The 13,167-nt window shown below is 48.2% G+C and overlaps 1 protein-coding gene across 1 annotated transcript; it reads right to left on the bottom strand.

Moving 5' to 3' along the window:
- Window positions 1-5,364: 5,364 nt before the first annotated feature.
- LOC130119216 (uncharacterized) lies at window positions 5,365-12,732 on the bottom strand. The gene is made up of 4 exons (XM_056287652.1): window positions 12,588-12,732; window positions 12,017-12,449; window positions 11,527-11,530; window positions 5,365-5,414 (listed from the first exon to the last, which is right to left on the bottom strand). The coding sequence occupies exons 1-4, from the start codon at window positions 12,713-12,715 to the stop codon at window positions 5,365-5,367; spliced, it is 615 nt and encodes a 204-aa protein (XP_056143627.1). The 5' UTR covers window positions 12,716-12,732.
- Between the last annotated feature and the right edge of the window lie 435 nt (window positions 12,733-13,167).

Genomic DNA, 13,167 nt, shown 5'->3' with positions numbered 1-13,167 from the left:
TGATCCTCCCATGCGCTACGTCCCCCTGGTGAAACTCCTCACTGTCAGGTGAAAAGAAGTGGCTGGAGACTCCATGTGTATCGGAGGAGGCATGTGGTAGTCTGCAGCCCTCCCCGGATCAGCAGAGGGGGTGGAACAGGGACCGGGACGGCTCGGAAGAGCAGGGTAATTGGCCGGATACAAATCCTTAAAAAAAAAAACCCTCAGTGCAAACTGTACGTAGGCCTAAGAATGTAAATCTGTGCTAGCTAACTTCTTCACTTACGTCAGAGGGGGGCGGTACAACAACTATTTCCAACTAATTCATTTCTATTTCGGCACGGTGGCACAGTGGTTAGCGTGGTCGCCTCACAGCAAGTAGGTCCTGGGTTCGAGCCCCGGGGTAGTCCAACCTTGGTGGGTCGTCCCGGGTCGTCCTCTGTGTGGAGTTTGCATGTTCTCCCCGTGTCTGCGTGGGGTTTCCTCCGGGGGCTCTGGTTTCCTCCCACAGTCCAAAGACATGTGGGTCAGGCAGTGTTGTAGTACTCGAGTCCAGGACTCGGACTCGAGTCCGACTCAGGACTCATGACTCGACTTGGACTTGAGCACTGATGACTCGGACTTGGACTGGAGCATTGACTGCATTCGGACTCGGAAGTTGGAGATGAGGACTTAGACTTGTTAATTGATAAAGACTGTCTTTTTTTTGGTTAGTTGTAATAGGCCCTAATAATTTGGCATAGTTATTGATACATATATTAATTTCTGATTAATTATTTGTATGTCAGCTTTTTTACGGTGCCAGAGTGGAGCACTTGGAACTCGACTCAGTCTCAACCTAGATGACTCGGACTCAGGTAATGGGGACATGACTCGGACTCGACTCTGACTCTTCTTTTGGGACTCGGACTTGGACTCGGATTCGAAAACTGGGGAGCCGAGACTCGACTCGGACTCGAGGTTTAGTGACTCGACTACAACACTGGGGTCAGGTGAATCGGCCATACCAAATTGTCCCTAGGTATGAATGTGTGTGTGGGCCCTGTGTGGCGGCCTGGCGGCCTGTCCAGGGTGTCTCCCCCGCCTGCTGCCCAGAGACTGCTGGGATAGGCTCCAGCACCACCCTGGCAGCAGGACAAGCGGTTCGGACAACGGATGGATGGATGAATTTCTATTTCGCCAAAAACCCAAGGTGCTGCTGTGTTGGTTTTGTGACTGGATCTGGTGAATGTTCGTCAGACGCGCCACCTAGTGTCTGGATGTTTGATACTGCACACGGTGTGGGAGAAGGCCACAGCAAGACGGTTAATTTGAAGTGACTTACAAAACACTGCTTTCTCTGGGATTTGCCCTTCTGTCTTCTTCGGCTCCTCTCTCGGGTTTAATGAGGGAACCGGGCCAGAACGGGACGTCACAGCCGCAACCGAAACAAAGTGAAGTTGGGTTCTGGCGGAGCAGCGAAGGCCCCCGCGGGTGTCACATTCCTGTTAATCAGCAAAGAAGCACTTACGATTAATAATTCACCACGCCGGAGTCCCTTTATTACATGCACCGATCTGTCCTCATATTCGATGGGAGCCGCAGCGTACTTCCTCGCTTCCCCGGCTCTCATTCTACACTGCTGAAAAAGCTGCGCCCCCCCCCTCTCTCCCCCCTCTCTCCCCCCCTCTCGCCTCACCATCCCTCAACCTTTAGAACTGTAGCCTATTCTCACAGTATAGGTCTTCTTCTCTGCAAGAAATTATTATTACATAACCGCATCGTCACGCAGTATGTGAAAAAGGAAGGATAGGGGGAGCTGATAGGCAGCGAGGGAGGATGGGAGAAAGAAGGGGGAGGGGGGAGGGGGGATGGCTAATGTGTCCTATGGTAGCGCTCCTAACCCTTACTTCTTCTGAAATGCTTTACATAAAGTACTGCATGCTCTCCCTTGAGCCGCTGTCTGTGCAGGCATTAGAGGGCGCCCTCTGCGCCGAACATAAACAATGTGCATGTTTCTGCCGCTGTAATTAAAAGCCTTAATTAAACCCCGAGGGGGGCGGGATTTTGCATTGTGCTCTAATATCCACCCCCTTCTGGAAGGCACTGGCGTGAATTTGACTGTTGCGCTCTTCTCCTCGTGGTGACTGCGAGGCCGTAATGACGGATGCTTCGCTCCGCTGAACGCCTTCATCTTCGTCCTAATCTGGGAAATATCTGTGTCCGCTCACTTCCCCTCGCTCAATCTGCCAAATGCTGTTTTCATTCCCTCTCTCTCTCCCTCTCCCTCTCTCTCTCTCTCTCTCTCTCTCTCTCTCTCTCTCTCTCTCTCTCTCTCTCTCTCTCTCTCTCTCTCTCTCTCTCTCTCTCTTCTTCTTCTCTGTTTCTTTATTGAAACTCTTGCGGAACGCTGCAGCAACATGAGCGATAAGGCCGGACCCGGAGCACGGCCCATAAAGCCCGCCTGAGAAACTGTGTGTGGAGGAGGGTGCGGCGGTTTTCACCCAGGTCATCAAGTTCAAGCATCAGTCAGGAGACTTGGCTCGGTTTGGTCCCCCCACCCCCAACCCCCCCCCCCCCCCCGACACCCCAAAGAGCCTTTTCAGCTCGCCTTCATCCAAGCTACTCTCAGCTCTGTGACCGTCTCCGGGAGGTGTATCCTCATATACACGTGTATGACCCCCCCCCCACCCCCACCCCCTCACCCCGAACACACGCGGGCGCTTATTGTTTCTGTCGGGGCAGATGGAGGGCAGGTAAGTCATAGCCGGTTACATTCGGTCTCCGCTCCCGTATACGATACGTGCCCTGCGTGACAACGCTGTTCAAATCCGACGCACTTAGAGAGATAATATAATCTGATACAGCAGCGGCCAACCACCGCCACCACCACCACACCTCCACCACCGCTCACACCCACGCACATGTATGTATGTACATGCTCTTCCTTTCCTCCCTCCCGTGATAACACGCTATACGATGCTCGACCCCTTTGTCATCACTCCTTTCCCCCGGTGCCGGAGCGCCGGCGTGCCGGTGTGCGTGCCTGTGTGTGTGTGTGTGTATCATTTACTCGAGTGTGTCGTGCCGTTACCTCGGAGGACTCATCCGTTTGGTGTGAGTACCCCAGTCTTGGCTGAACTGAATGTTTTCCGAAGGCAGTCGCCAAAAGGAGCGCCTGATGTGCTGGGCGGAGAGGGTGGCTGTGCAGTGAAACCACTCCATTAAGAGTCTGCTGCTGGAGGCCCGCGGGCTATTACCCGAGCTGTCAGCCCGGCTAATGCACCGAGGGCCCCCCCCCCGCTCGCCGAGGCAAACACGCCCCCTGCAGGCAGCCCCGACAGCCCATACGGCAAGCGTTGCTGTTACCGGCTGAATTGGAAGGAGCCGGGCCACAGCGGACCGGGCTGGAGGACAACGGGTTAAGGTGGACTTGAAACAAACCCGAGGTGCCCGTCTGGTTAGTGTTTATCTACCACGCCGACGGCGCGTCGTACATATCCATCAAGCCACCTTCTGGGTTCAGGCCTGTGCTTTGGGGAGAGTCTTTGTGTAGAAGCCCTAAAAAGCAACCCAGACTGCCTGTATATATCTCTATATAGATGGATATATATGGCAGTGTTTTATGGCCTTGCTTCAGAGCTCCGGCATCATCCTAAGACAGTGCAGGCTCTTGCAGCCTCTCTGGGTTTAGCTGCAGCGAGGAGCCGTGGCGGGACTTAGCGTGAGGAGCACATGTACACTTCACATCCACACAAACATCTTCGCGCTCAGCCTCTACCAACACATGCTGTGTGCGTGTGTGTGTGTGTGTGTGTGTGTGTGTGTGTGTGTGTGTGTGTGTGTGTGTGTGTGTGTGGAGTCACTGGAGACGAGCTGTGAAGCAAGACAAGAAGAGACCATGTGCAAGAGTGACATTATGCAAAGTCAGGATTTATTCTACATTTATCTATCGCTCTCTTTCTCTCACTATCTATCTATCTATCTATCTATCTATCTATCTATCTATCTAACTGTCTGTCTGTCTGTCTGTCTGTCTGTCTGTCTGTCTGTCTATCTATCTATCTATCTATCTATCTGTCTGTCTGCCTGCCTGTCTGTCTGTCTGTCTATCTATCTATCTATCTATCTATCTATCTATCTATCTATCTATCTATCTATCTATCTATCTATCTATCTATCTATCTATCTATCTATCTGTCTGTCTGTCTGTCTGTCTGTCTTTCTATCTGTCTGTCATCTATCTATCTACTTGTCTGTCTGTCTGTCTGTCTGTCTGTCTGTCTGTCTGTCTGTCTGTCTGTCTGTCTGTCTGCCTGCCTGCCTGCCTGCCTGTCTGTCTGTCTGTCTGTCTGTCTATCTATCTGTCTGTCTGTCTGTCTGTCTGTCTGTCTGTCTGTCTGTCTGTCTGTCTGTCTGTCTGTCTGTCTGTCTGCCTGCCTGCCTATCTATCTATCTATCTATCTATCTATCTATCTATCTATCTATCTATCTGTCTGTCTGTCTGTCTGTCTGTCTGTCTGTCTGTCTGTCTGTCTGTCTGTCTATCTATCTATCTATCTATCTATCTATCTATCTATCTATCTATCTATCTATCTATCTATCTATCTATCTATCTATCTGTCTGTCTGTCTGTCTGTCTGTCTGTCTGTCTGTCTGTCTATCTATCTATCTATCTATCTATCTATCTATCTATCTATCTATCTGTCTGTCTGTCTGTCTGTCTATCTAGTATCTATATGTCTATCTGTCTGTCTGTCTGTCTGTCTAGTATCTGTCTGTCTGTCTGTCTGTCTGTCTGTCTGTCTGTCTGTCTGTCTGTCTATCTAGTATCTGTCTGTCTGTCTGTCTGTCTAGTATCTAGTATCTATCTATCTGTCTGTCTGTCTGTCTGTCTACAGCAGGAGGACATATAGGAGAATCAAGTGGTAAAGGATAAACAAGAATGGGTGATGTTTTTCAGCTGAACAGGAAGTTGAAGTGGTTCGTCCCTGCCTGGTCACGCCTCTCTCCTCTTTCATCACAACCTGTCTGTGTGAAAACCAGACCGCGGTTTGGTTCCGGGTCCTTGTGCTTCGCCGGGGTCGAACGAGGCCGGGTGAGAACAGTCCCCCCACGGTGGCTTTACAAACCCAGCAGCAGATATTAAATCCTACTGCTGATCCGCATTCAGCCACCACTCTCCTGGCGGAGGGCTATCTTCTTGTTTTGCTCTTCATTGCACCTCTCACTCTTCCTCTCTCACTCTCTCGCTCCCTTTCTATCACCCCGGATTTGGACGTGTGAGGCAAGACGCTCACGGACCTTACCAGAAACTCACTCGCCCATTCACATCGTCACAGTTAATGAGCTCTTCTCCACGAGGACGAGGGGGAGTAGCAGCAAGCCCCTACAGGGTCTGAGCCCCTACAGGGCCTCCAGCAGGGTCTGGGCCCCTACAGGGCCTCCAGCAGGGCCTGAGAGGGACGGACACGAAAAGGAAGAAATTTCCAAAAATATGTAAAAAAAAAAAAAAAAGTTTTGGTTAAAATTAAAAATTAACAACTTGGACCATTTTTTCTCTCTCCTGCTCTGAACCGCTTTCAACCGCCGTTATGTAACGAGACACTTGGTTGCTGAGAAAACAGAACTTTACACACTGCCATGGCAACCTAACTCCACCAAAATGACTAGCGACAAAACGGCTCAGCGGCGAAGCGATAGACCGAGTGATACGCAAGCACGCAAACATGTCCCCCGCGTTAACAGGAAACACGCGTGGACGTAAACGTGTGACACTTCACCCATCATGCACTTCACCGTCCCACCAGAACCAATGAGAGTCGAGTCTGCTGAGAGAACGACAACACAACAGAACTCATATGAGATAGATAGATAGATAGATAGATAGATAGATAGATAGATAGATAGATAGATAGATAGATAGATAGATAGATAGATAGATAGATAGATAGATAGATAGACAGACAGACAGACAGACAGACAGACAGACAGACAGACAGACAGACAGACAGACAGATGATGGAGACTGATAGACAGATAGACAGACAGACAGACCAATAGATAGATAGATAGATAGATAGATAGATAGATAGATAGATAGATAGATAGATAGATAGATAGATAGATAGATAGATAGATAGATAGATAGATAGATAGATAGATAGATAGATAGATAGATAGATAGATAGATAGATAGATAGATAGATAGATGGTGGACACTGATAGACAGATAGACAGACAGACAAATAGACAGACGAACAGACAGACAGACACAGACAGATAGATAGATAGATAGATAGATAGATAGATAGATAGATAGATAGATAGATAGATAGATAGATAGATAGATAGATAGATAGATAGATAGATAGATAGATAGATAGATAGATAGATAGATAGATAGATAGATAGATAGATAGATAGATGGTGGACACTGATAGACAGATAGACAGACAGACAAATAGACAGACGAACAGACAGATAGATAGATAGATAGATAGATAGATAGATAGATAGATAGATAGATAGATAGATAGATAGATAGATAGATAGATAGATAGATAGATAGATAGATAGATAGATAGATAGATAGATAGATAGATAGATAGATAGATAGATAGATAGATAGATAGATAGACAGACAGACAGATGATGGAGACTGATAGACAGACAGACAGACAGACAGACAGACAGACAGACCAATAGACAGACAGACAGACAGACAGACAGACAGATAGACAGATAGATAGATAGATAGATAGATAGATAGATAGATAGATAGATAGATAGATAGATAGATAGATAGATAGATAGATAGATAGATAGATAGATAGATAGATAGATAGATAGATAGATAGATAGATAGATAGATGACAGACAGACAGACAGACAGACAGACAGACAGACAGACAGATAGATAGACAGATAGATAGATAGATAGATAGATAGATAGATAGATAGATAGATAGATAGATAGATAGATAGATAGATAGATAGATAGATAGATAGATAGATAGATAGATAGATAGATAGATAGATAGATAGATAGACAGATAGACAGACAGACAGATACTAGATAGCTAGATGATGGAGACTGATAGACAGATAGACAGATAGACAGACAGACAGACAGATAGATAGATAGATAGATAGATAGATAGATAGATAGATAGATAGATAGATAGATAGATAGATAGATAGATAGATAGATAGATAGATAGATAGATAGATAGATAGATAGATAGATAGCTATTTGGCGGAACACTAATAAATAACATGATAAAAGTCAGAATCGTTGTACGGTATGTCAGTTCAATCCTCTAGACTGGTGTACAGGCTTCATCGTTTTGCAGGGTAGCTTCTTCGTCGGTCATTTTGGCGGCACTTTATGTCGCCTTCCCTCCCTCCCACGAAACGCCTGATTGAATAAAGCTCTTGTAAATATGTGAATAGTTAGTTTAATAGTGTCCTTTCATTTGAGCTATTTTGTCATTAATTTTCTTCCTCTCTCTCTCCGTCTTCATCACGGTGGCCTTTTCCCTCTCACGCAACATCACATGCAGATCCGAAAGGAACTCTAATCGCCGCCGTCACCCAGCCAGTTCTGCTGACCTTCTGGTGACGACGACTTCCCTGGCGCAAGAGTTCGCCACACGGCTTGAAGCCGCTTCGTAGTGAAACACGCCCTCATAAAAAGCTTTCTTGCTCTCGCGTTTGGAAGGTGCCGCGTCCCCACATTAGATCGAGAGCGCTCAAAGCGCCACTTTAGCACAGGAAACGATCAAAAACACAACAAGCGCATTTTTCTACGGCTCTGCGGAGGCAGCGCAGCTCAAGTCTCCCGAACCCGAAGTGACTCACCGGGTTCTCGGCTGTTTGGACTCTATATCTCCGCATCTATTGTATGACAGTGTTTGTCCTTGTTTTCTTGTTGACTTCTGCCTCCTTCAAACCCACCCGTGCCCTTTCTCGACTCCTGGCTCCAACATAACACAAACTCGTCTACCCCCCCACCCCACCCCCCCTCTCTCAACGGACCGGTCTGATTAAATCAGGTGGATCCGAGAGGAATTCACCCTTCTCTTTTCATCCTGCCACGGTATCAGAGACAAAGGTAGACAGGGCCATTGACAGCCTGCTCATTATCAGTAGAACAGTTTCTATGGCAACAGTCTCATTATGCTCCAGCCCAAAAAGTCCTCCGCGATGACGATTGTAAAAGAGAATCCGCGCCGTCTGCGAGATGCTACGGCACAAAGCGGTGTCAAGGTCAGCCTGGCGCATACTTCACCATCTTAGAGGCATTGTGCTGTGAACGCTCCCGGCAGAGGGAAGCTGAATAGGCCGAAGAAGAATGCAGCCGTTCGCTGACTAGTGAACGGAGCCCAAATTTAAGACCCCGCAAAAGATAAAGAATTTGTTTCGTACCAGAAGGTCTGTGAAACTCCCGAAGCCCACTGTTTTCTATGTACAAGACATGTTTTTTGGGGATTTTTTTGTTGCCTTTCTTTACGGCTTCAGTTGCCCGGTGGGCCCTCGGCCGAGCCAAGCCGCTCCCTCATCACAGCAGCAAGTGCCCTGGGTAAAGCTCAGTCTTATTTCAGGTAGATAGTGACGGATGCCAAGGAGAGCCCTTCTTCTGCCCTCCTTTACCTCCGTGGCCTTCATCGCCACCCCCCCCCCCCACCTCCTCCTCGACTCCGTCTGACATTCTCCTCCCGTCGACACTCAAATAAGTCTGCAGGCTGGAAAGACAATGTCGTGCTACGCGCATCTCTTCTCTGCCCCTCATCCATCACGTCTCCTCCCTCTCCTCCATTCCTCCTCCCGCTCCGGGAGAGTCTTTTCAGCATTGATCATTGTCTTCAGCTGTCAGTTTTTCCCCCATAAGATGTAAGACACGAAAGGCGGTCGGCAATTTCTGCGGTCTCACATTTCGTCGGCCTTTTTCATTTGGTAGCGACTAGGAATTTTAAGTCTTCGCGCATCTGGTCCTGATTTTCCCGTACTGGTGATAAACCGGCGATGACGACGAGCGAAAGCCCTCGATCGGTAATTCTCCCATAGGTGCCCTAAGAGAGAGAGAGAGAGATGATTGTTTTTCAACGCTATTATGGCTAACTGTGCTACGAGGCTCGGTGTGGGTCTTTTAATAGACCCTTGTAAGTACTACAGGGTCCTCCAACAGCTTCCGTGTAGCTGGGATAGAGATCTCTCTGGGATAAATGGTGGGACATTGGCTGTATCCCTTCTGCCCTCGGCCATCTTGCCTACTCCAGGACCCTTCACAAAATGTTGTCAACTTGTTTTCCTGTATCCCCCCCCCCCCCAGTTGTACTTGGCTAACTACCCCACTTTTCCGAGCCGTCCCGGTCGCTGCTCCACCCCCCTCTGCCGATCCGGGGAGGGCTGCAGACTACCACATGCCTCCTCCCATACATGTGGAGTCGCCAGCCGCTTCTTTTCACCTGACAGGGAGGAGTTTCACCCGGAGGACGCAGCGCGTGGGAGGATTACGCTATCCCCCCCCCTCCCCGCAAACAGGTGCCCCGACCGACCAGAGGAGGCGCTAGTGCAGCGACCAGGACACACACCCACATCCGGCTTCCCACCTGCAGACACAGCCAATTGTGTCTGTAGGGACGCCCGATCAAGCCGGAGGTAATGGGGATTCGAACCAGCGATCCCCGTGTTGGTGGGCAACAGAAGAGACCTCCACGCTACCCGGATGTCAACTTGTTTTCCGAGGCTTGTGAAGTTTCTCCTCCACCAGTACGGCACTAGCGTACAGGCGTCATTCAGGGAGGGTGCGGAGACGTTTCCCTCCGGCGTTCTGCTGGCAAAGACGAGGCGAATCACAGCTTGGCACATCCGGTTTAACCCAATCTGCAGCATTTGTCTCAAATCATAATCACATCTTCATGCGCCAAGTGAGACAAACTGCTCTCCTGCGGAACGCGCTGCCAGCGGAGGCTCTGACGCTACGGCGGCCATAAACCAGGCCGCCCTGTCGCAAAACGGACCAAATACCCTCCTCCTCTCGCGCCTGGAGCAGCTCTCCGCGTGCTTCTCCGCTTTGCATATGACGATATTGACGTTCGCTGAGGCAAAATGAGCAACAGTGTCAAACGTAACAGCTCCAGTGGGGTTTTCAGTAGTGCCGCTGGTGACACTGTATTTTTCAAGACTGCAAAAAAAAAAACTTGTGAAACTTTTCCGGGGACTTTTTTTCGGTGTATTTTCGATATTCACACTAGCTTGACACATTTCATTGGGCTATGGTGGCAGGCGGTAGCACTTCCAAGGCCCTTTGTCTCGTTCAGACATTTTGCTTTTAACAGGTGTGTGTGTGTGTGTGTGTGTGTGTGTGTGTGTGTGTGTGTGTGTGTGTGTGTGTGTGTGTGTGTGTACCATGGTTAACTATACTTGTGGGGACCAAACCACCTAACTTGTGGAGCCCTTTTATCGGACCCCACAAGTAAAAGGGTCTAGTTTAGGGTTAGGACTTGGTTTTAGGGTTAAGGTTAGAATTGGGGTTAGGTTTAGGGTTAGGGTTAGGCATGTAGTTTGCATGGTTAAGGTTAGGGTTAAGGTTTAGGGAAGGGTTGTCAATGAATGGCAGTCAATGAGGGGGCCCCCACAAGTATAGCTTTACAAGTGTGTGTGTGTGTGTGTGTGTGTGTGTGTGTGTGTGTGTGTGTGTGTGTCTTTCGTTCTCCCTTTCTTCAGTCTTTCTTTTGTCTGTCTCTCTCTTTATTCCTGGGAAATTCCTGCCAGCCTGGAACGGAGGGAGCATTATAATTGCACAGAGCAAGCTGGGGCATTTCTCTGTGTTGCGTGCCATCACACAAACATGACGCGTGTACTGATTTGTGAGTGGCTTCTCACCGGACCCCCCCTTCCACTGTTGGGGGAGTAGGGTGGGGGTGGGGTGGGGGGGGTTGTTTAATGAAGTTAAGGACTGGGGCGAGACACGGCGGCTTTAATCAGAGGCCTTGTGACTAGCAGAGATAAGCCTCTCGGGGGGGGGGGGGGGGGGCTGCTAAATTCATTATCGCCACAGGACCGAACCTCTGACCGGTAACACTCGAGCAGCGCAAAGCGGTGGGAAGAAACCAAGTACAAATACTCCGTTACTGTACTTAATAAGTAGATTTTTTTTAGGTATCCATACTTTACTCGAGTATTTGTTTTTCTGACAACGTTGTACTTTTAACTCCCTACATTTTAACACGGATTTCTGCACTTTCTACTCCTCGCGTTTTCAAAACGGGCTCGTTGCTTTAGTTTTCATGCGTTTGGGGGGAATTATCGATTATTAACGTTATAACCTTGTAGACTCGTGAGTCCGTCTCTGAACGCTTAGCGGAGACGATCTCGGATAGTCTCGCGATACCAGACAGACGTGATTTTAATTGTGAGTTGGATTGGTTACGATAATACGCCCATTTCACGCCGCGGCCATCTTGGATTTTTAAAAAAAAACAAGTGGTGGGAACTTAGCCACGCCCCCTTCTTACTTCGTTGAAAACACTGCTGGAAGCAACATGTCGTGCTGCTGTGTACCATCCTGCAAAGGGAAAGAGATCATTTTCAGGGACCACTGTTTTAAACCTTTGTTAAATTCAGCTGACAAGAAAATAGTGCACACAAACCTTAGCTAGATTGAAACATATTTAACTTCATTTCAGTACAGTCCCATTTTTTAGCCCACACCTTGAGATGAGCAATCACTATCTTAGTTTAGTAAACAATTGATGATTTGAGTTGGTAGCCAGTTCCAGTTTATTGCTACAACAGAATGACAGTTGACCCAACATATTTTAGTTTAAAATGAACCAACAGTTTTGTTAAAGTTAAAGGACAAAGAATGAAAATATTGTATTGTATTGTACAGTATAAAAATGAAATGTATCTTATGTTATTTTATTGTGATTTAACAGCTTCTTTGAATACAGCCCTGTGTGTGTGTCTTTCCTCACTGGCACAGGAGAGGCAGAAAGTACTCGAAAAAGAAAAGATCCATCTTAGTTTTCATATTCTCCCATTCCTCTGCATCAAAGTAGATTTGCTCCAGGTGGTAGTCATCTCGGCACTTCACAAAAAAGTCACACCACATCATCCCTGTGATTCCCATTTGTCCCATCATCTGATTGTAGTAGCCATGGCAGTGTTTGAGAGCAAAAGATCCATCTGGTCTTAGAGAAAGGTACTTGCACTCCACAAAGCTGTCCACATCAGGACACTTGATTTCCAGCAGTCCCTGAAGCTGACCGGAGTCATCCGCCACCTTTCGGTCAGGGGAGGCACCCAAATGTGGGGCGCTGGGGTTGATGGCGAAACCGCAAGTGGAGACAGAGTGTCCAGTTACTTCCTCATACTGTATAGCTGCAACGGGCTCCAACTCAATTCCTCTCATCATGGCCTGTGTCTGCACAGTCCTCTTCGGTCTCTGCATTCTGGCTGCCAGAGTCTCGAAGTCTGCCACCCTTGAGATATTGGGGGCAGAGGGGTAAAGCAACTTCAGAATGTATACATCACAACATATATAGTATTAGAAAGATGTTTTATTCACTACAGGGTACTGAAATTTGTTGTGAAATAAATAGCCATTGGTCCAGTCTTACCTTGAGACTATGCTCTTGAAGTCTGATGATGTCAGACGCTGGGCGCGGACACGGTGCCAGGTCTTACTTGTGCTCTGCCCCCTTGTCTCGACCTCCAGTGCCTCAGCATCAGGGTGGGTGACAGCCATGCCACCGTAATAGATGCTCTCATTCCTGTTGAGAGCTGTGGCATAGTTTGATGGTTGTGGTGGCAGTGGAAATGGAGAGTGGGGGTCATCACTAGTGGTGGGCAGGTTAAGTGTTTGGTAGGTCAATACTGAGCCAAGGGGCAGGTCTCCATATTTAGTTTCAACCTTTTTTGCTGGGTGTCTGCTCGATGCCTGCAGTACCTTTAACATCTGGCTGTTACTTCCAATGGCAGCAAGGTTCTTTTGGAGGTCAAGTGCAAATTGGTCGCTTGGTAGGGGCAGTGGAACGGGGCAATATACATTGGGCCTGATGGCATCACTACTTCTTTTGTACTTATTTGGGGGCATCTTATCTGTGGGTGGCTTCAAGTTGCATACTTTGAGTGTATTCACAGGTTGTGGTGTAAAGCCCAAGGCCCGAGATGGAATATGCCATGTCTGTGGCAGCGAGG

Source organism: Lampris incognitus, chromosome 10, assembly GCF_029633865.1.
Source record: "Lampris incognitus isolate fLamInc1 chromosome 10, fLamInc1.hap2, whole genome shotgun sequence".
In the NCBI taxonomy this organism is placed as follows: domain Eukaryota; kingdom Metazoa; phylum Chordata; class Actinopteri; order Lampriformes; family Lampridae; genus Lampris; species Lampris incognitus.
Note: the sequence above shows the minus strand (reverse complement) of the source record. Positions and strands in the feature narration are given on the sequence as shown.